Source organism: Erythranthe guttata, chromosome 12 (assembly GCF_056151865.1).
Source record: "Erythranthe guttata isolate IM_541 chromosome 12, IM_541, whole genome shotgun sequence".
Lineage (NCBI taxonomy): Eukaryota > Viridiplantae > Streptophyta > Magnoliopsida > Lamiales > Phrymaceae > Erythranthe > Erythranthe guttata.
In genome coordinates this window covers 17,043,798-17,055,862 of record NC_142544.1, presented here as the reverse complement: position 1 = coordinate 17,055,862, position 12,065 = coordinate 17,043,798, and the positions used below count along the sequence as shown (strand labels likewise).

Genomic DNA, 12,065 nt, shown 5'->3' with positions numbered 1-12,065 from the left:
GACCGAGTGCGATCATTATTAAACAAAACCACAAAAATGGACAATCAAATTCTTATATATATAAAAGGAAAGATGTCGAAAAAATGTGAAGTGAAGTTAGTGAGGGCATGGTTCAGTTCCTACTGCACAAGAGTTGGCTCTAAAAGTAAAGGGCATATCTTATGAGTGCATAGAAGAGGATTTAAGAAACAAGAGTGATTTACTCCTCAAACAAAACCCCGTTCACAAGAAAGTACCCGTTTTGCTGCACAACTGGAACCCAATTTCCAAATTGTTAATCATTCTTGAATACATAGACGAGTGCTGGAAAGACGGCCCCACGCTGTTGCCCTGTGATCCATCCCTATCGGAGGATTGAGAGAGTGCCCTCTGATGAAACAGACACTGCCCCCACATGAAAAACTTGTTGCCAAGATTACGGAGAAGTTCAACTTTCCGGCCAAATCTTGATTTATGCGAAATTTACGACTGATTGTAAAAGTTGTTTTGTTTGGAAAAAAAAAATGGTGATGCTATTTAGTAGTATTTCCTATGTAAACTTGTGTTTGGTTCCACGTGGATCTCTGTTTTCTCTGATAAAAACTCACAAATTTACACATTGCACGCTGCTGAAAAGCAAAAAATCTATGTGTCAGCAAGACAGACGAAATTTCAAATATTTATGCGCGGGAAAAAAGATATTGCATAATTGCTTATCAGCCGAGGAGAGTCCAAAAATATACTAATAATATTAATAACAATAATTATTATATAATAATAATGCAAATAATATATATTTATTTATTCCAACGGTTTGTTTGCAGGGATGTACTACAAACTATAAACACCCAAATTACGCTGAAGCACAAACATCCTTCTGTTCTGTTCCAATGGCGGTAACTTTCAACCCAGCATTCTCACGCTCCTCAGCCTCCACCCTCTCTCTTTCACCGCCGCGGCGACTCAGCTCTCTCATAAAAACCGATTTTGTGAAATCTCAGCTCCGCCTTTTCTCGCCAGCTTTGAAGCTTCGTGCTACAACTACAAGCACGAGAATATCTCAGCTCCGCCATTTTTCTCCACTAATTCCTGCTTTGAAGCTTCCTGTTACGATCACGAGAACGAATTCTACTACATTCTGTTTCACGAACAGCACCCCCGACGAATCAGTTGAGAAAGTAAGCGTTGGATCTATTACTTTTCTGTTTTTGAAAATAAATTTTTTTTTTTTTTTTTGATAGATCTAGATATAACTTTACATTCTCGCCGTGTCTACGTCATGTGATTGTGTATTTGTGTGGTTTATTTTCGTGAGCTTTTGGTTTTTGGAATGGGGATGATCAGGATAATCTGCGTTAATACTGTAGAGTGTTGAGAGAGGGTTTGGATTTTTGTGGAACTAAGTTAAGGATCGGATATTTAATGGATTAGTATATAATTAACAGTAATTTTGTTATTATCTGTACAAATTGCCCTGTGAAACGAAGCCTGATATGGTTGAGATTAGATTTTTTGATTAATTTAGGGCTTAGAAAAAGGTGACACATCTGAATTCAGAACTGCGAACAAGTCTAGATGCGGAGAAACTGGATTTAAAAGTTAATTTTCTGGTGAAACAATCCATAACTGAGTGGCATTCGATCAGTAGTTCCTTCTCACAGTCCCGACGGTCCGAGGATGCTTTATCATCCTAAATAATATAATTGCAGTTGCCCTTTGCTCATTTTATTTGATTTTTCCCCATTTGCTAACCCTTGATTTTCATCAGTTCTCGATATTATTCCGATCTAAAGTGGATCATCTGTTTTTTTACAGGACGATGAATTAAACTGGCAAGTATTGAAACGGTGGAATGTGCCATGGAATTGGCAAAGAGTCTCACTGACCTCACTTGCATGTGTATTGAGGTGCATTTATCATACTAGTTTGCCTCGTTTATTTTATTTTTAACAATAGCAAAAATCTCTCTCGAGTAACGATGCCAGTATTAATTAGACATGTAGCTTCAGTTTTCCTGGCAATGTCAAGGAGCGGGTTTCTTAAGCTGTTGAATTCTGTCTACTTCAAGGATAGTTATCAATATTTTAATTGTCTGGTTGTCTGAGAACGAAACTAATTAGTTTTTTCGGACAGTTTGCATTCGACAGTACTGATTGGAGTAGTAGCCGTAGCATATTCAGGGATTAACATTCATGAGTTAAGTCCGGATGGAATGGCAGGAATTGGTTTCGTGGGTTATGGGTATGAAACACATTTCTAGCTTTAATTTCTTTCTCTTATTACTTGTGTCCTTTTATGATTTTAATTTTTCTCATTTAACTCTATTTGTAGCATTGTAACTGCTGTGGTTCTCGCAGTTCTGTTTAGTCTGACCAAGTCGTTTTCCCCTATTACTGAAGACATATATCAATATGGTAAATAGCAGAATTTATTCTCACATTTTTCTTGCATTAGGGGTTGACTTGGAAGTGTGTTATTAATATGGTCAATTCATGCTTCAGATTTGCGAGAGCCTTTCGATATTAAGAAAGGTTGGTTGTTATGGGCTGGAATTGGCTACGTTGGAGCTGTAGCTGCACTTGTTCTGACAGTAGCCGCAATGTCTTTTTTCAATTTTAATCCACGGAGAGGGGTTAGAATATAAATTATATATTATCAGATCATTTGTGTGCTTGTGTTCTACATGTAACCACTGCATTGCGTACTAAAAGGGAGATACTGAATCATTTAATTTGCTATTCTCTCCTCTTATGATATGGTAGTGATCTTGACTTTATTTAGTGTTATAAAATTACGTTTCATTTTATATGATTCTTCGATTTGATGCAGTCGGATTCTCTCATGATCTTGCTTCCAATGATTGGATCTTCAACTTTCAGGTATTTCTGTATAACCCTTTCAGGTGCTTGTGACTTTGTTTTCCCCCCTTATCTACGAATAAAACGTCGAAGATCATATAAGAAACTAATTGTTTTTTTTCTTTCTATGTTGAATATAGCACTGCCTGTGTGGTGGGTATGATAGGTGTACTTACTCCCGTTCTTGAGGAGACCGTCTTTAGAGGGTTTCTTATGGTGTCCCTAACCAAATGGTATGCTTAATGTCCTAATTTCTAAATCGGTTCCATTTATTAGGTTTAAATGTAAGGTTCGGATGCATGTAATGGTGTCCCTGATAATAAACACAAGATTCCTTAGTAATTGGAGTAATCAATTAATGATTTCTAACCAGCTGATCTTTGTGAATAACCAGTAACTGAAAGAAAAGGCTAAGATGGTCTTTTAATCAAGTGATGACTTAAAGGCTGCAAGTGATAATATCTTGATAAATATGTTCTTCCCAACCAATTCAAATGAGTTCATTTTTGTTCAAATATTAGTGGCTCTTGGAATTGTCGGTAAAAAAAATTTAAAGGGTTCTTGAGGAAGATACTTGGGAATATACCGTTTTGTCGAACATTTGATAATAATTTATTTGCTGATTGGTTCTTCACTTAATTTTGTCGCAGGTTGCCCACACCACTTTCTGTGCTTCTTAGTGCTGCCGTATTTGCATTAGCACATTTCACTCCTGGACGATTTCCACAGCTCTTTGTTGGTGGTATTTTTCTTCACCAAATGTTATATTATTTCGTCTCATTATTATTTCTACTTGTCTCATATTATATATGTTAAAACTGTATGATAATAATAATAACAACTTTATGATTATTTAGGAATTGTTTTCGGGTTCTCTTATGCTCAAACGCGCAACCTTCTAACACCAATCACAATCCACGCCTTTTGGAATACCGGGATTGTCTTACTTCTCACCTTCCTTCAGGTAATTCACATCTTTCAATGATATTACTTAACTCAATATTTTAATCATTACGATTTCTAATCATATTCGATTGTCTTTTGATCTGTAAAATCTTTCTTTTATGTAGCTCAAAGGATATGATATCAAGAAAATGTTACAAGGTCGTTGATTCATTCGGATGGGTCGAAGTATATCTGAACCAGGTAGTATAAAATCCATCGGCTTCTTTGCCACGCTAATTCATCCTAGAATATACCGTATACAATTTATGAATATATATATACAGAGCAGAAAGCCTTGCAAAAGCTTGTTTCGACCGTGGTAAAATGGTTTTGGTCATTACACCCCAATGCTTCAAGAATAGTACATATTATATAGTTGTCGTAAATACATGTTAGCGCATACAGTATACCGACGACTTTGTTTCTGCATTTATGGACTTATTGACCACCGAGCACTGCATTGCATTTGATCCGTTTTAGGATAATAGCTTGCCAATGATTGGAATAAGTGGTTAAATTTATGCTACACTCTGGTAAAATATATATATTTTTATAAAAAAATATCATTAATATATATACACCAACACCAGAGCTGGCTAACTTAATAGGGGGGCCAGGCCAACATAATTTTTATATAATGTTTTTTTTTTTAATTTAATTTCATGTATAAAATTAAGTGTGAGTTTACATGGTACCTAATATCAAACCAAATCAAATCAGGAAAAAAAAATTCAAATTTGAACATCTAGAAACTAAATAATGAACATTACAAGTTATTACAAATCCTCTAAATCATGTAATTGATTGGTGGGAAACACAATTATTGGTCGACCATTTTTCTCCTACAAATAAACACGAAAAAGGCAGAGAGAGATCATTATTAAAACCACAAAATATATATATATATATATATATATATATATATATATATATATATATATATATATATATATATATATATATATATATATATATATATATATATATATATTAGCTAATGTTGGAGAGGAAAAAAACGAAAGATGTCGAAAATATGTGAAGTGAAGTTAGTGAGGGCATGGTTTAGTTCCTACTGCACAAGAGTTGAGCTAGCTCTAAAAGTGAAGGGCATATCTTATGAGTGCATAGAAGAGGATTTAAGAAACAAGAGTGATTTACTCCTCAAACAAAACCCCGTTCACAAGAAAGTACCCGTTTTGCTGCACAACGGAAATGCTATTTCCGAATCGTTAATCATTCTTGAATACATAGACGAGTGCTGGAAAGACGGCCCCACGCTGTTGCCGTGTGATCCCTATCAGAGGGCTCAAGTTCGTTTCTGGGCTAATTACTTCGATCAAAAGGTAACTATAGTCTATATAATACATCTATAAATATAATAGAAAATATGATCAATTGACTAATGTTTTTTTATGTTTCTTGGGAATGTGCAGTACATGAGTGGCATGATCAAGATACTTGTGACTAGTGGGAGTGAGAGAGACAATGCTATGGAAGAGTTCTGTGAGATGCTGAGGGTGTTTGAAGAAGGAATTTCTAAACATTTTTCTACTTTGTTGTGCTCAAAGGATTCGATCGGATTTCTTGAAATCGTTGTGGGGTCCACCGGGTGCAACTACAGGGCATTCTTCGAGGCAGTCGGAGTGGATTATCCATTTGAAAAGAACCACAAATATTTTTCTTGGATAGATGGATTGAGAGAGTGCCCTCTGATGAAAGAGACGCTGCCCCCGCATGAAAAACTCGTTGCCAAGATTACGGAGAAGTTCAACTTTCAAACCGAATCTTGATATATGCGAAATTTACGACTGATTGCACAAGTTGTTTTGTTTTGGAAAAACAATGGTGATACTATTAAGTATTTCCTATGTAATCATGTGTTTGGTTCCACGTACATCTCTGTTTTTTTTTTCCCGGAGACGCCCCGGAATTTCTCATATTCATCTCGCACATCATCAACTCCAAAACCGACAATAGTCACAATGTGGCTGCCATCACTGGCGTCGGAATGTCTTTTGAACACCATTAACTTATATTCATATTATACCGAAATCGAAAACACAAACCGAAATCGAAACTATTGAAGACAATAATATATAAACTATTACCTCTCCATGGAGATGTTCGTAAATTGTTATGCCCAATTATCTAGAAAGAGGCCCAACAAAATTGAAACCAATTTTAACAAGTCCAACAAGATTAATGGTTATAAAATAGGAATTACGAGGCCCATTTCAATGTTTAAAATATTCTTACAAGTTTCTTTTATTCTTTTTTAAATCAAGGGTAAATTACACCCACACCCCTAAGGTATGCTTAAATAATTTTAAGGTCCCTATGGTATTGATAATTACACTCACCCCCTGAAACATAGTTATAAACTCTAACGGAATAATGCATTGGATACATTATTCCAATAGGGTTCTAACGCTCTATTTGTTTCAGGAAATGGTGGAGACAACAAAGAGTTATGGGGGTTCTAACACGCTCTAGGTTTCAGGAAGTGGTAGAGACAACAAAGAGTTATGGGGGAGTTAGGTGGTGACATGGCTCCCCCAATATGTCTTAAATCATCCATAACTCTTTGTTGTCTCCACTACTTCCTGAAACCAATAGAGCGTTAGAATCCTATCGTAATAACGTATCCAATGCATTATCCCATTAGAGTTTATAACTACGTTTCAAGGAGTGAGTGTAATTATCGATACCACAGGGACCTTAAAGTTATTTAAGCATACCTCAGGGGTGTGGGTGTAATTTACCCTTAAATCAAAGATAATATAGACATTCCTCAATTTTGGTTAGAATTTTTGATAAAGCATTTCTTTGAAGCAAATAAATGTAATTTCACAAAGAGAATCTGATTAAAAATTGAAGAATCAAGAAAACTCTTTAAACCCATCTGTAAACTGAAATAAAGAATAATTCATATTTCAAAATTAATCCCCAGGCAATTTTACATGCAAGACAAAAAGCTTCAAAACTCCCCACAAAACTGCCTCACATCTGGTTTACATTTCAGCTCTTGGAAGCAACTTTTTCCTTCGTCTTCTGTATCTTCAAAACCTTCTTTACGATCTTTTGTTCTTCGACTAGGAAAGCTCTAATGATCCTTTAAAACAAACGAGGAAAAAAAACCCGTAAACAATAGATAAAACATGCGGGAGTAAATAACGGAGGTTGTGGAAATGGATCAAGAAACCAACCTTTCCCTTACAGCACCGCCAGACAACACTCCACCATATGGACGGTTGACAGTCCTTCGGTTCCTCGATAATCTAGATCTCTTGTACTCAGCAGGTCTCAAGTGAGGAATCTGGCCACATTCGAGATAAAAATAGTTAGCATTTTTACACAATATAAACATAAATTTAGAGCCTATTTGTCGAATTTAGGATCATAGTGCTAAAAGAAAATGAAACGGAAAATAGAGTAAAAAAAGATAGAAACCAATTGACCTCAGCCGCTAAGCAAATGAAAAATATCATAGGGTTAACAAGCTAGATTTCAGTCACTATGCAAAACGCGAAACGACAAAGAAATCAATTGTACTTTAACGCCACTAAAGGTAAAGCGCGCCTTACTCAACAACCATAGAGAATAACCTGAGTCAACAACATGGGTGCAAGGGCTTAATCAACACTAAATCAACAAATATCCGTCACCTACTAAATTGTTCAAAAGATGAGAAGAATCATTGCCGCACAAAATTTACCATCCACTAGCATAAACCTGTAAACTTCATTTAGGTACAGCTTATAAAATATCCAAGAGGTTTTTAACACCACTGAAATGTAGCTTGTGCTATCAAACTCATTGAAAAACGAGGCATCGTGTCAAACAATCTTAGTTAGCGGCTCACGACGTAAGCAAATGAGTTTGGAGACGATCCTACATTTTTTCCGTTTATATCTTATATAATGTGCATCATATCACCAATACTTAACAGTTCTTGCATACATTAGATACTAATCTAACTGCAAGATGGTTGAGGCAAGAGGATGTTTGCAATTCAACAGTAAATTAGATTAAACTAATTGCCAAAAAGTTTGTAACTTTTTTTTTTCAAGGAACAATCTGTAACACTACCTTAGAACATAATTTTGACAATAATCTCATAAACCGCAAACCCTAAAAAAAAAAAATGCATCATACCCCTTGAATTCTCTTTCCAGTAACAGGGCATTTGGGGCCGCTTGCCCTCTTCTTGGTGGTCTGATACACTAGCTTCCCTCCTACATTATTATATAATTACAGAAACCATTAAAGAAAAAAACAAAGCTTACAACGGAATAAAAATTCACACACATAAAAAAGTAAAATGAAAATCAAATCATCGGGAAACAAAAAAAAAGGGGGAAAAGTTTTGAGAGGGAAATTACCGGGAGTTTTGACGATCCGGTGCTGATTGGATTTGGTAGCATAGCTGTGGCGCTTCCTGTATGTCAGCCGCTGCACCATTTTTCCGCCTTCGTCGTGTGTCGGAGATGAAAACAAAGAGTTGGGTTTATTATAACTGGTAAAAGACTGTCGTACAAGCCCTAGATTTAACGGCTGGGATTTTTCCTTTTTATTTATTTTCGAGTTTTGAATCGACGGATGGGATGATTCGGAGAGGACTACTGAAAACTAGAGGAAAATTTTTGGGCTGGTTATTTCACAAAACCCATTAACATTGGCACTTTTCATATACAAATAGATACACAATTAATTAAATGTTTATAAATTAATCGACACAATTAATTTAGTGTAACGATATATTTCTTTAATTAATTTAGTTTTGCAATATTTAATAGATTTGATTTAATATGATTCTACAAAAGAAATAAACAGTACTTATTATTTAGTTATATCAACACTTCTTTTAAAAGACAATAGAACCATATTTCAAGAATCTATCACAAGATGCTTAATAATATCAAAGGTAGGAAAAACTGGGAAAATAAATAAAAATAGAGCCAATAATTTGATGCAGTAAAGACTGAATTTCAAACAGAGTATAAACGAGCGTAGAGCCGTAGTTTAACGAATCCATGAAAAATACAGATGGTGATTAGATTCAAAATGTCGAAGCAAAATTCTTTTGATAAAATGTTGGCAGAATTATTCTTAGGCTTTAGAAGCAAGCTTTTCTTTTGTCTTCTGAATCTTCAAAACCTTCTTCACAATCTTCTGTTCTTCCACCAAGAAAGCTCTTATGATCCTTCAAAATAAGACGAGACCAAATTTTCAAGCTTCAAAAATGGAATCGATTAAATATTTGTTGGTTCAATAATAGGAATTTAATGGTTTATTAAATACCAACCTTTCCCTGACAGCACCACCGGACAAAACTCCACCATAAGGACGATTTACGGTCCTCCGGTTCCTTGATAATCGAGACCTCTTGTATTCTGCAGGTCTCAGATGAGGAATCTGTCCACATGGGAAAATATATATCGAACAGTTGATTTGATCATTCAGAGTGTAATAATTATTACAGAATGAAAAGGATTATCTCACAACATTAAATAATATCCTTCAACATGTAACCCTAGCAACATAGCTAATTACTGCGGCTAGATTTAAGAACCGGGAAGGAGCATAATACCTAAAAGAAATATTGCAGTACAGTTTTCAAGAAGATCATTTCCTTGCAAGATTTACTACTACCATTGTGAATTGGAAAACACAATATGGTTAAGTAAAATGAAAGAGATTAGTAACTTAACAAGCACACTAGGTACTACAAACACAGGATAGCTACTGCGTAGATACTGTAAAATACCAAACAAGTTAGAAAAATCATTAAATTCAGCAAATATCAACGACAAATTATCCAGATCATATCCTTTTTTTTTTCGAAAACACAAAGATATTGACCTAAACGTTTACCAATAATTATTTGACAGTATCATATATTTAACATGACATAACATAAAATGAAGCTCCCTCAACACATCAGAACTTTCTACCAGATACAATAAACGAGTAGGACGCCAAGAAAAGAGTAGTAGACCACTCAAGCAGCTATTCACTAATTTAAAAACGGCACGAGACTGCACATCATGTAAAGCTATGGCAACTATATTTTTTTTTCTGGCAAATATTCTCGAGTTTAACATTTTGCTAAATAATATAACTTCATTTCCTGCATAATCGACACCAAATTTGCTCGGCACGTCCCGAGTGAGGATTGAGGAATCTAGACACATGGATAAAAGGTGACTTGAGCGCAATGTCAATTACAATATCGAATGTCGGCAAACATCAAGAAATTATCAAATTACCCAAATCTGTTTTACTAAAACTGACATCTTCTTATATGATCTACCATCATACACTCTCAGTTCACTCTGTTCTTCTTTCTAATTTTCTTTAGCCCACTAAAAGAACACGAAAATCATGCAACTGTTACAGTAAACTGAATCTAACAAAACCCATCACCCAATGTTATCCAGTTAGTGTAATTTCATGTTCATTTGACTCAAAACTCACTAGAGGATACTTCAAAAGTTCTACATATCACTACATATAATACCCAACAGCACCAAATATTCACAAAAATCAGCTTATACCAAAATCAATTAAAATAAAAATAAAAATAAAATTGGAAAAGAGAAATGCATCATACCCCTTGAATTCTCTTTCCAGTAACAGGGCACTTAGGACCGCTTGCCCTCTTCTTAGTGGTCTGATACACTAGCTTCCCTCCTATATTTATCCACACAAGTATACAAACAGCATCAATCATACAAATTCAAACCACAATCGAACAAAATAAATACAAATTAATGCCGAATAAAATTCGGAAAAAAAAAAAAAACAGACGAAGATTTGGTGAGGGCAAATTACCGGGAGTTTTGACGATTCGGTGCTGGTTGGATTTGGTAGCATAGCTGTGGCGCTTCCTGTATGTGAGACGCTGCACCATTTTTCCACCTTAATCGTGTGTATCGAGATTTGGCGATGAAGAAATACTTGAGAGGAGTGAGGTTTATAAATGGTGAAAGTGAATTTACTCAAACCCTAGATTTAACGATGCAGATATTCCATTTTTTTCTTTTTCTTTTTTTGTTTAATAAAAAAGATTGGATTCGTCTCTCACTAAGCCCAATACTATTTGTCCATTTCTTTTAAATGTAACATGTGAATAAGCCCGTATTCTAAATGGGCCATAGTAACTCTCAATAGCCCACAAAAACATGTGCCTCAAAAAATTACGGCCACGCCCTCAGATAAGGTCAAATTATGAAAATATCCCTCATGTTTGGAACGTCCACTCTTGCGATGCCAAATTTAGTGGAATTTTCTGGATTGTATGGAATATTCTCCAGTTTGTACCCGTTTAACCCTATTCGAGCTCCACATTTTTAAAACAACATGATCATAAAATGTGCATATTGTCTTGTAAAAATCATATTGTGGTTCATCAGAAACTGTATATTTGCACAAAACGAGTACAAACTAGAGAACATTTCTTTCCACAGAATCTAGAAGATTATGTTGAATTTGACACCATAAGGGTGGACTTGTAAGAAACTTTATATTTGAAGGGATGGTTGTAATTATCCAAACATGTGGGGGGTTTTTCGTAACTTGATTTTACCGCATGTAGGGGTGTGCACGGCTCAGTACGGCTCGGTTTTTCCAATAAACCAAACACGTGCGGATAATATCGGTTTTTCAAATTTTAAAAACCGAAAATGTCGGTTTTTTTCGGTTCGGTGTTAATCAGTTTTTCGGTTTTCGATGTCAATTTGGTTTATTTTCGGTTTCGATTTCGTCTGTTTATTCGAATTGGTTCGGCATAAAACCGATATATTTGGCTTTTCATTATATTTATTTGAAAAAATTAACAAATAACAACCGAAAATTAACTAATAAAAAATACGTCACAACCCAAAATAATTAATAGAAAACATGTAACATGGAGGCGCTCGAAAAGTAGAGACACGCTAGAGTAAGTATTTATACTATATATAAAAAATACATCATTTTGTATAAATCGGTTTGGTTCGGCAAATTGGTTCGGTAATTCTTTTATTCTCCATACTCAAACCGATATTTTCGGTTTTTCAAAAAAAAATTACCGTGTTTGCAGTTTTATGTCGGGACGGAACATATAGGCTCGGTTTTTTCGGTTTTTCGGTTCGGGTTTTTTTAGTTTCTCGGTTTTTTTATCACCTCTAACCGCAGGGGTGGCAGCAATTTAAATCTGTCATGTGCAATCAGCAAATATTATAACGAATAAATTCCTTTTTTTTTTTTCTTAACAACAATTTAAAAGATTAAAATAATGAT

The 12,065-nt window shown here is 35.0% G+C and overlaps 4 protein-coding genes across 4 annotated transcripts; 2 read left to right on the top strand and 2 right to left on the bottom strand.

The window, feature by feature from the left end:
* The first annotated feature begins 776 nt into the window (after positions 1-776).
* On the top strand, positions 777-4,235 carry LOC105967714 (uncharacterized). Its single transcript, XM_012992333.2, has 10 exons — positions 777-1,157; positions 1,795-1,886; positions 2,113-2,220; positions 2,311-2,393; positions 2,481-2,611; positions 2,809-2,858; positions 2,978-3,070; positions 3,488-3,579; positions 3,695-3,801; positions 3,908-4,235. The coding sequence occupies exons 1-10, from the start codon at positions 870-872 to the stop codon at positions 3,947-3,949; spliced, it is 1,086 nt and encodes a 361-aa protein (XP_012847787.1). The 5' UTR covers positions 777-869; the 3' UTR covers positions 3,950-4,235.
* Positions 4,236-4,769: 534 nt separating this feature from the next.
* LOC105967500 (glutathione S-transferase U10) lies at positions 4,770-5,676 on the top strand. Its single transcript, XM_012992098.2, has 2 exons — positions 4,770-5,125; positions 5,216-5,676. Exons 1-2 carry the CDS (start codon positions 4,805-4,807, stop codon positions 5,570-5,572), a joined length of 678 nt encoding a protein of 225 aa, XP_012847552.2. The 5' UTR covers positions 4,770-4,804; the 3' UTR covers positions 5,573-5,676.
* A 1,011-nt stretch (positions 5,677-6,687) lies between these two features.
* On the bottom strand, positions 6,688-8,333 carry LOC105967621 (large ribosomal subunit protein eL34). The gene is made up of 4 exons (XM_012992229.2): positions 8,165-8,333; positions 7,938-8,017; positions 6,989-7,098; positions 6,688-6,894 (listed from the first exon to the last, which is right to left on the bottom strand). Exons 1-4 carry the CDS (start codon positions 8,241-8,243, stop codon positions 6,801-6,803), a joined length of 363 nt encoding a protein of 120 aa, XP_012847683.1. The 5' UTR covers positions 8,244-8,333; the 3' UTR covers positions 6,688-6,800.
* Positions 8,334-8,725: 392 nt separating this feature from the next.
* Positions 8,726-10,812, bottom strand: LOC105967622 (large ribosomal subunit protein eL34). The gene is made up of 4 exons (XM_012992230.2): positions 10,617-10,812; positions 10,396-10,475; positions 9,088-9,197; positions 8,726-8,985 (listed from the first exon to the last, which is right to left on the bottom strand). The coding sequence occupies exons 1-4, from the start codon at positions 10,693-10,695 to the stop codon at positions 8,892-8,894; spliced, it is 363 nt and encodes a 120-aa protein (XP_012847684.1). The 5' UTR covers positions 10,696-10,812; the 3' UTR covers positions 8,726-8,891.
* Between the last annotated feature and the right edge of the window lie 1,253 nt (positions 10,813-12,065).

Bases quoted from the DNA above. Each gene is read 5' to 3' on its own strand.
- LOC105967714 (XM_012992333.2), top strand. From the start codon at position 870: ATGGCGGTAACTTTCAACCCAGCATTCTCACGCTCCTCAGCCTCCACC. The intron at 2,612-2,808 runs GTTAGAATATAA...GATTTGATGCAG, and splicing joins ATTTTAATCCACGGAGAGGG to TCGGATTCTCTCATGATCTT. The intron at 3,580-3,694 runs GTATTTTTCTTC...ATGATTATTTAG, and splicing joins TCCACAGCTCTTTGTTGGTG to GAATTGTTTTCGGGTTCTCT.
- LOC105967500 (XM_012992098.2), top strand. From the start codon at position 4,805: ATGTCGAAAATATGTGAAGTGAAGTTAGTGAGGGCATGGTTTAGTTCC. The intron at 5,126-5,215 runs GTAACTATAGTC...GGGAATGTGCAG, and splicing joins CTAATTACTTCGATCAAAAG to TACATGAGTGGCATGATCAA.
- LOC105967621 (XM_012992229.2), bottom strand. From the start codon at position 8,243: ATGGTGCAGCGGCTGACATACAGGAAGCGCCACAGCTATGCTACCAAA. The intron at 8,018-8,164 runs GTAATTTCCCTC...ATAATAATGTAG, and splicing joins CCGGATCGTCAAAACTCCCG to GAGGGAAGCTAGTGTATCAG. The intron at 7,099-7,937 runs GTATGATGCATT...GAATGTGGCCAG, and splicing joins CTGGAAAGAGAATTCAAGGG to ATTCCTCACTTGAGACCTGC.
- LOC105967622 (XM_012992230.2), bottom strand. From the start codon at position 10,695: ATGGTGCAGCGTCTCACATACAGGAAGCGCCACAGCTATGCTACCAAA. The intron at 10,476-10,616 runs GTAATTTGCCCT...GGATAAATATAG, and splicing joins CCGAATCGTCAAAACTCCCG to GAGGGAAGCTAGTGTATCAG. The intron at 9,198-10,395 runs GTATGATGCATT...CCATGTGGACAG, and splicing joins CTGGAAAGAGAATTCAAGGG to ATTCCTCATCTGAGACCTGC.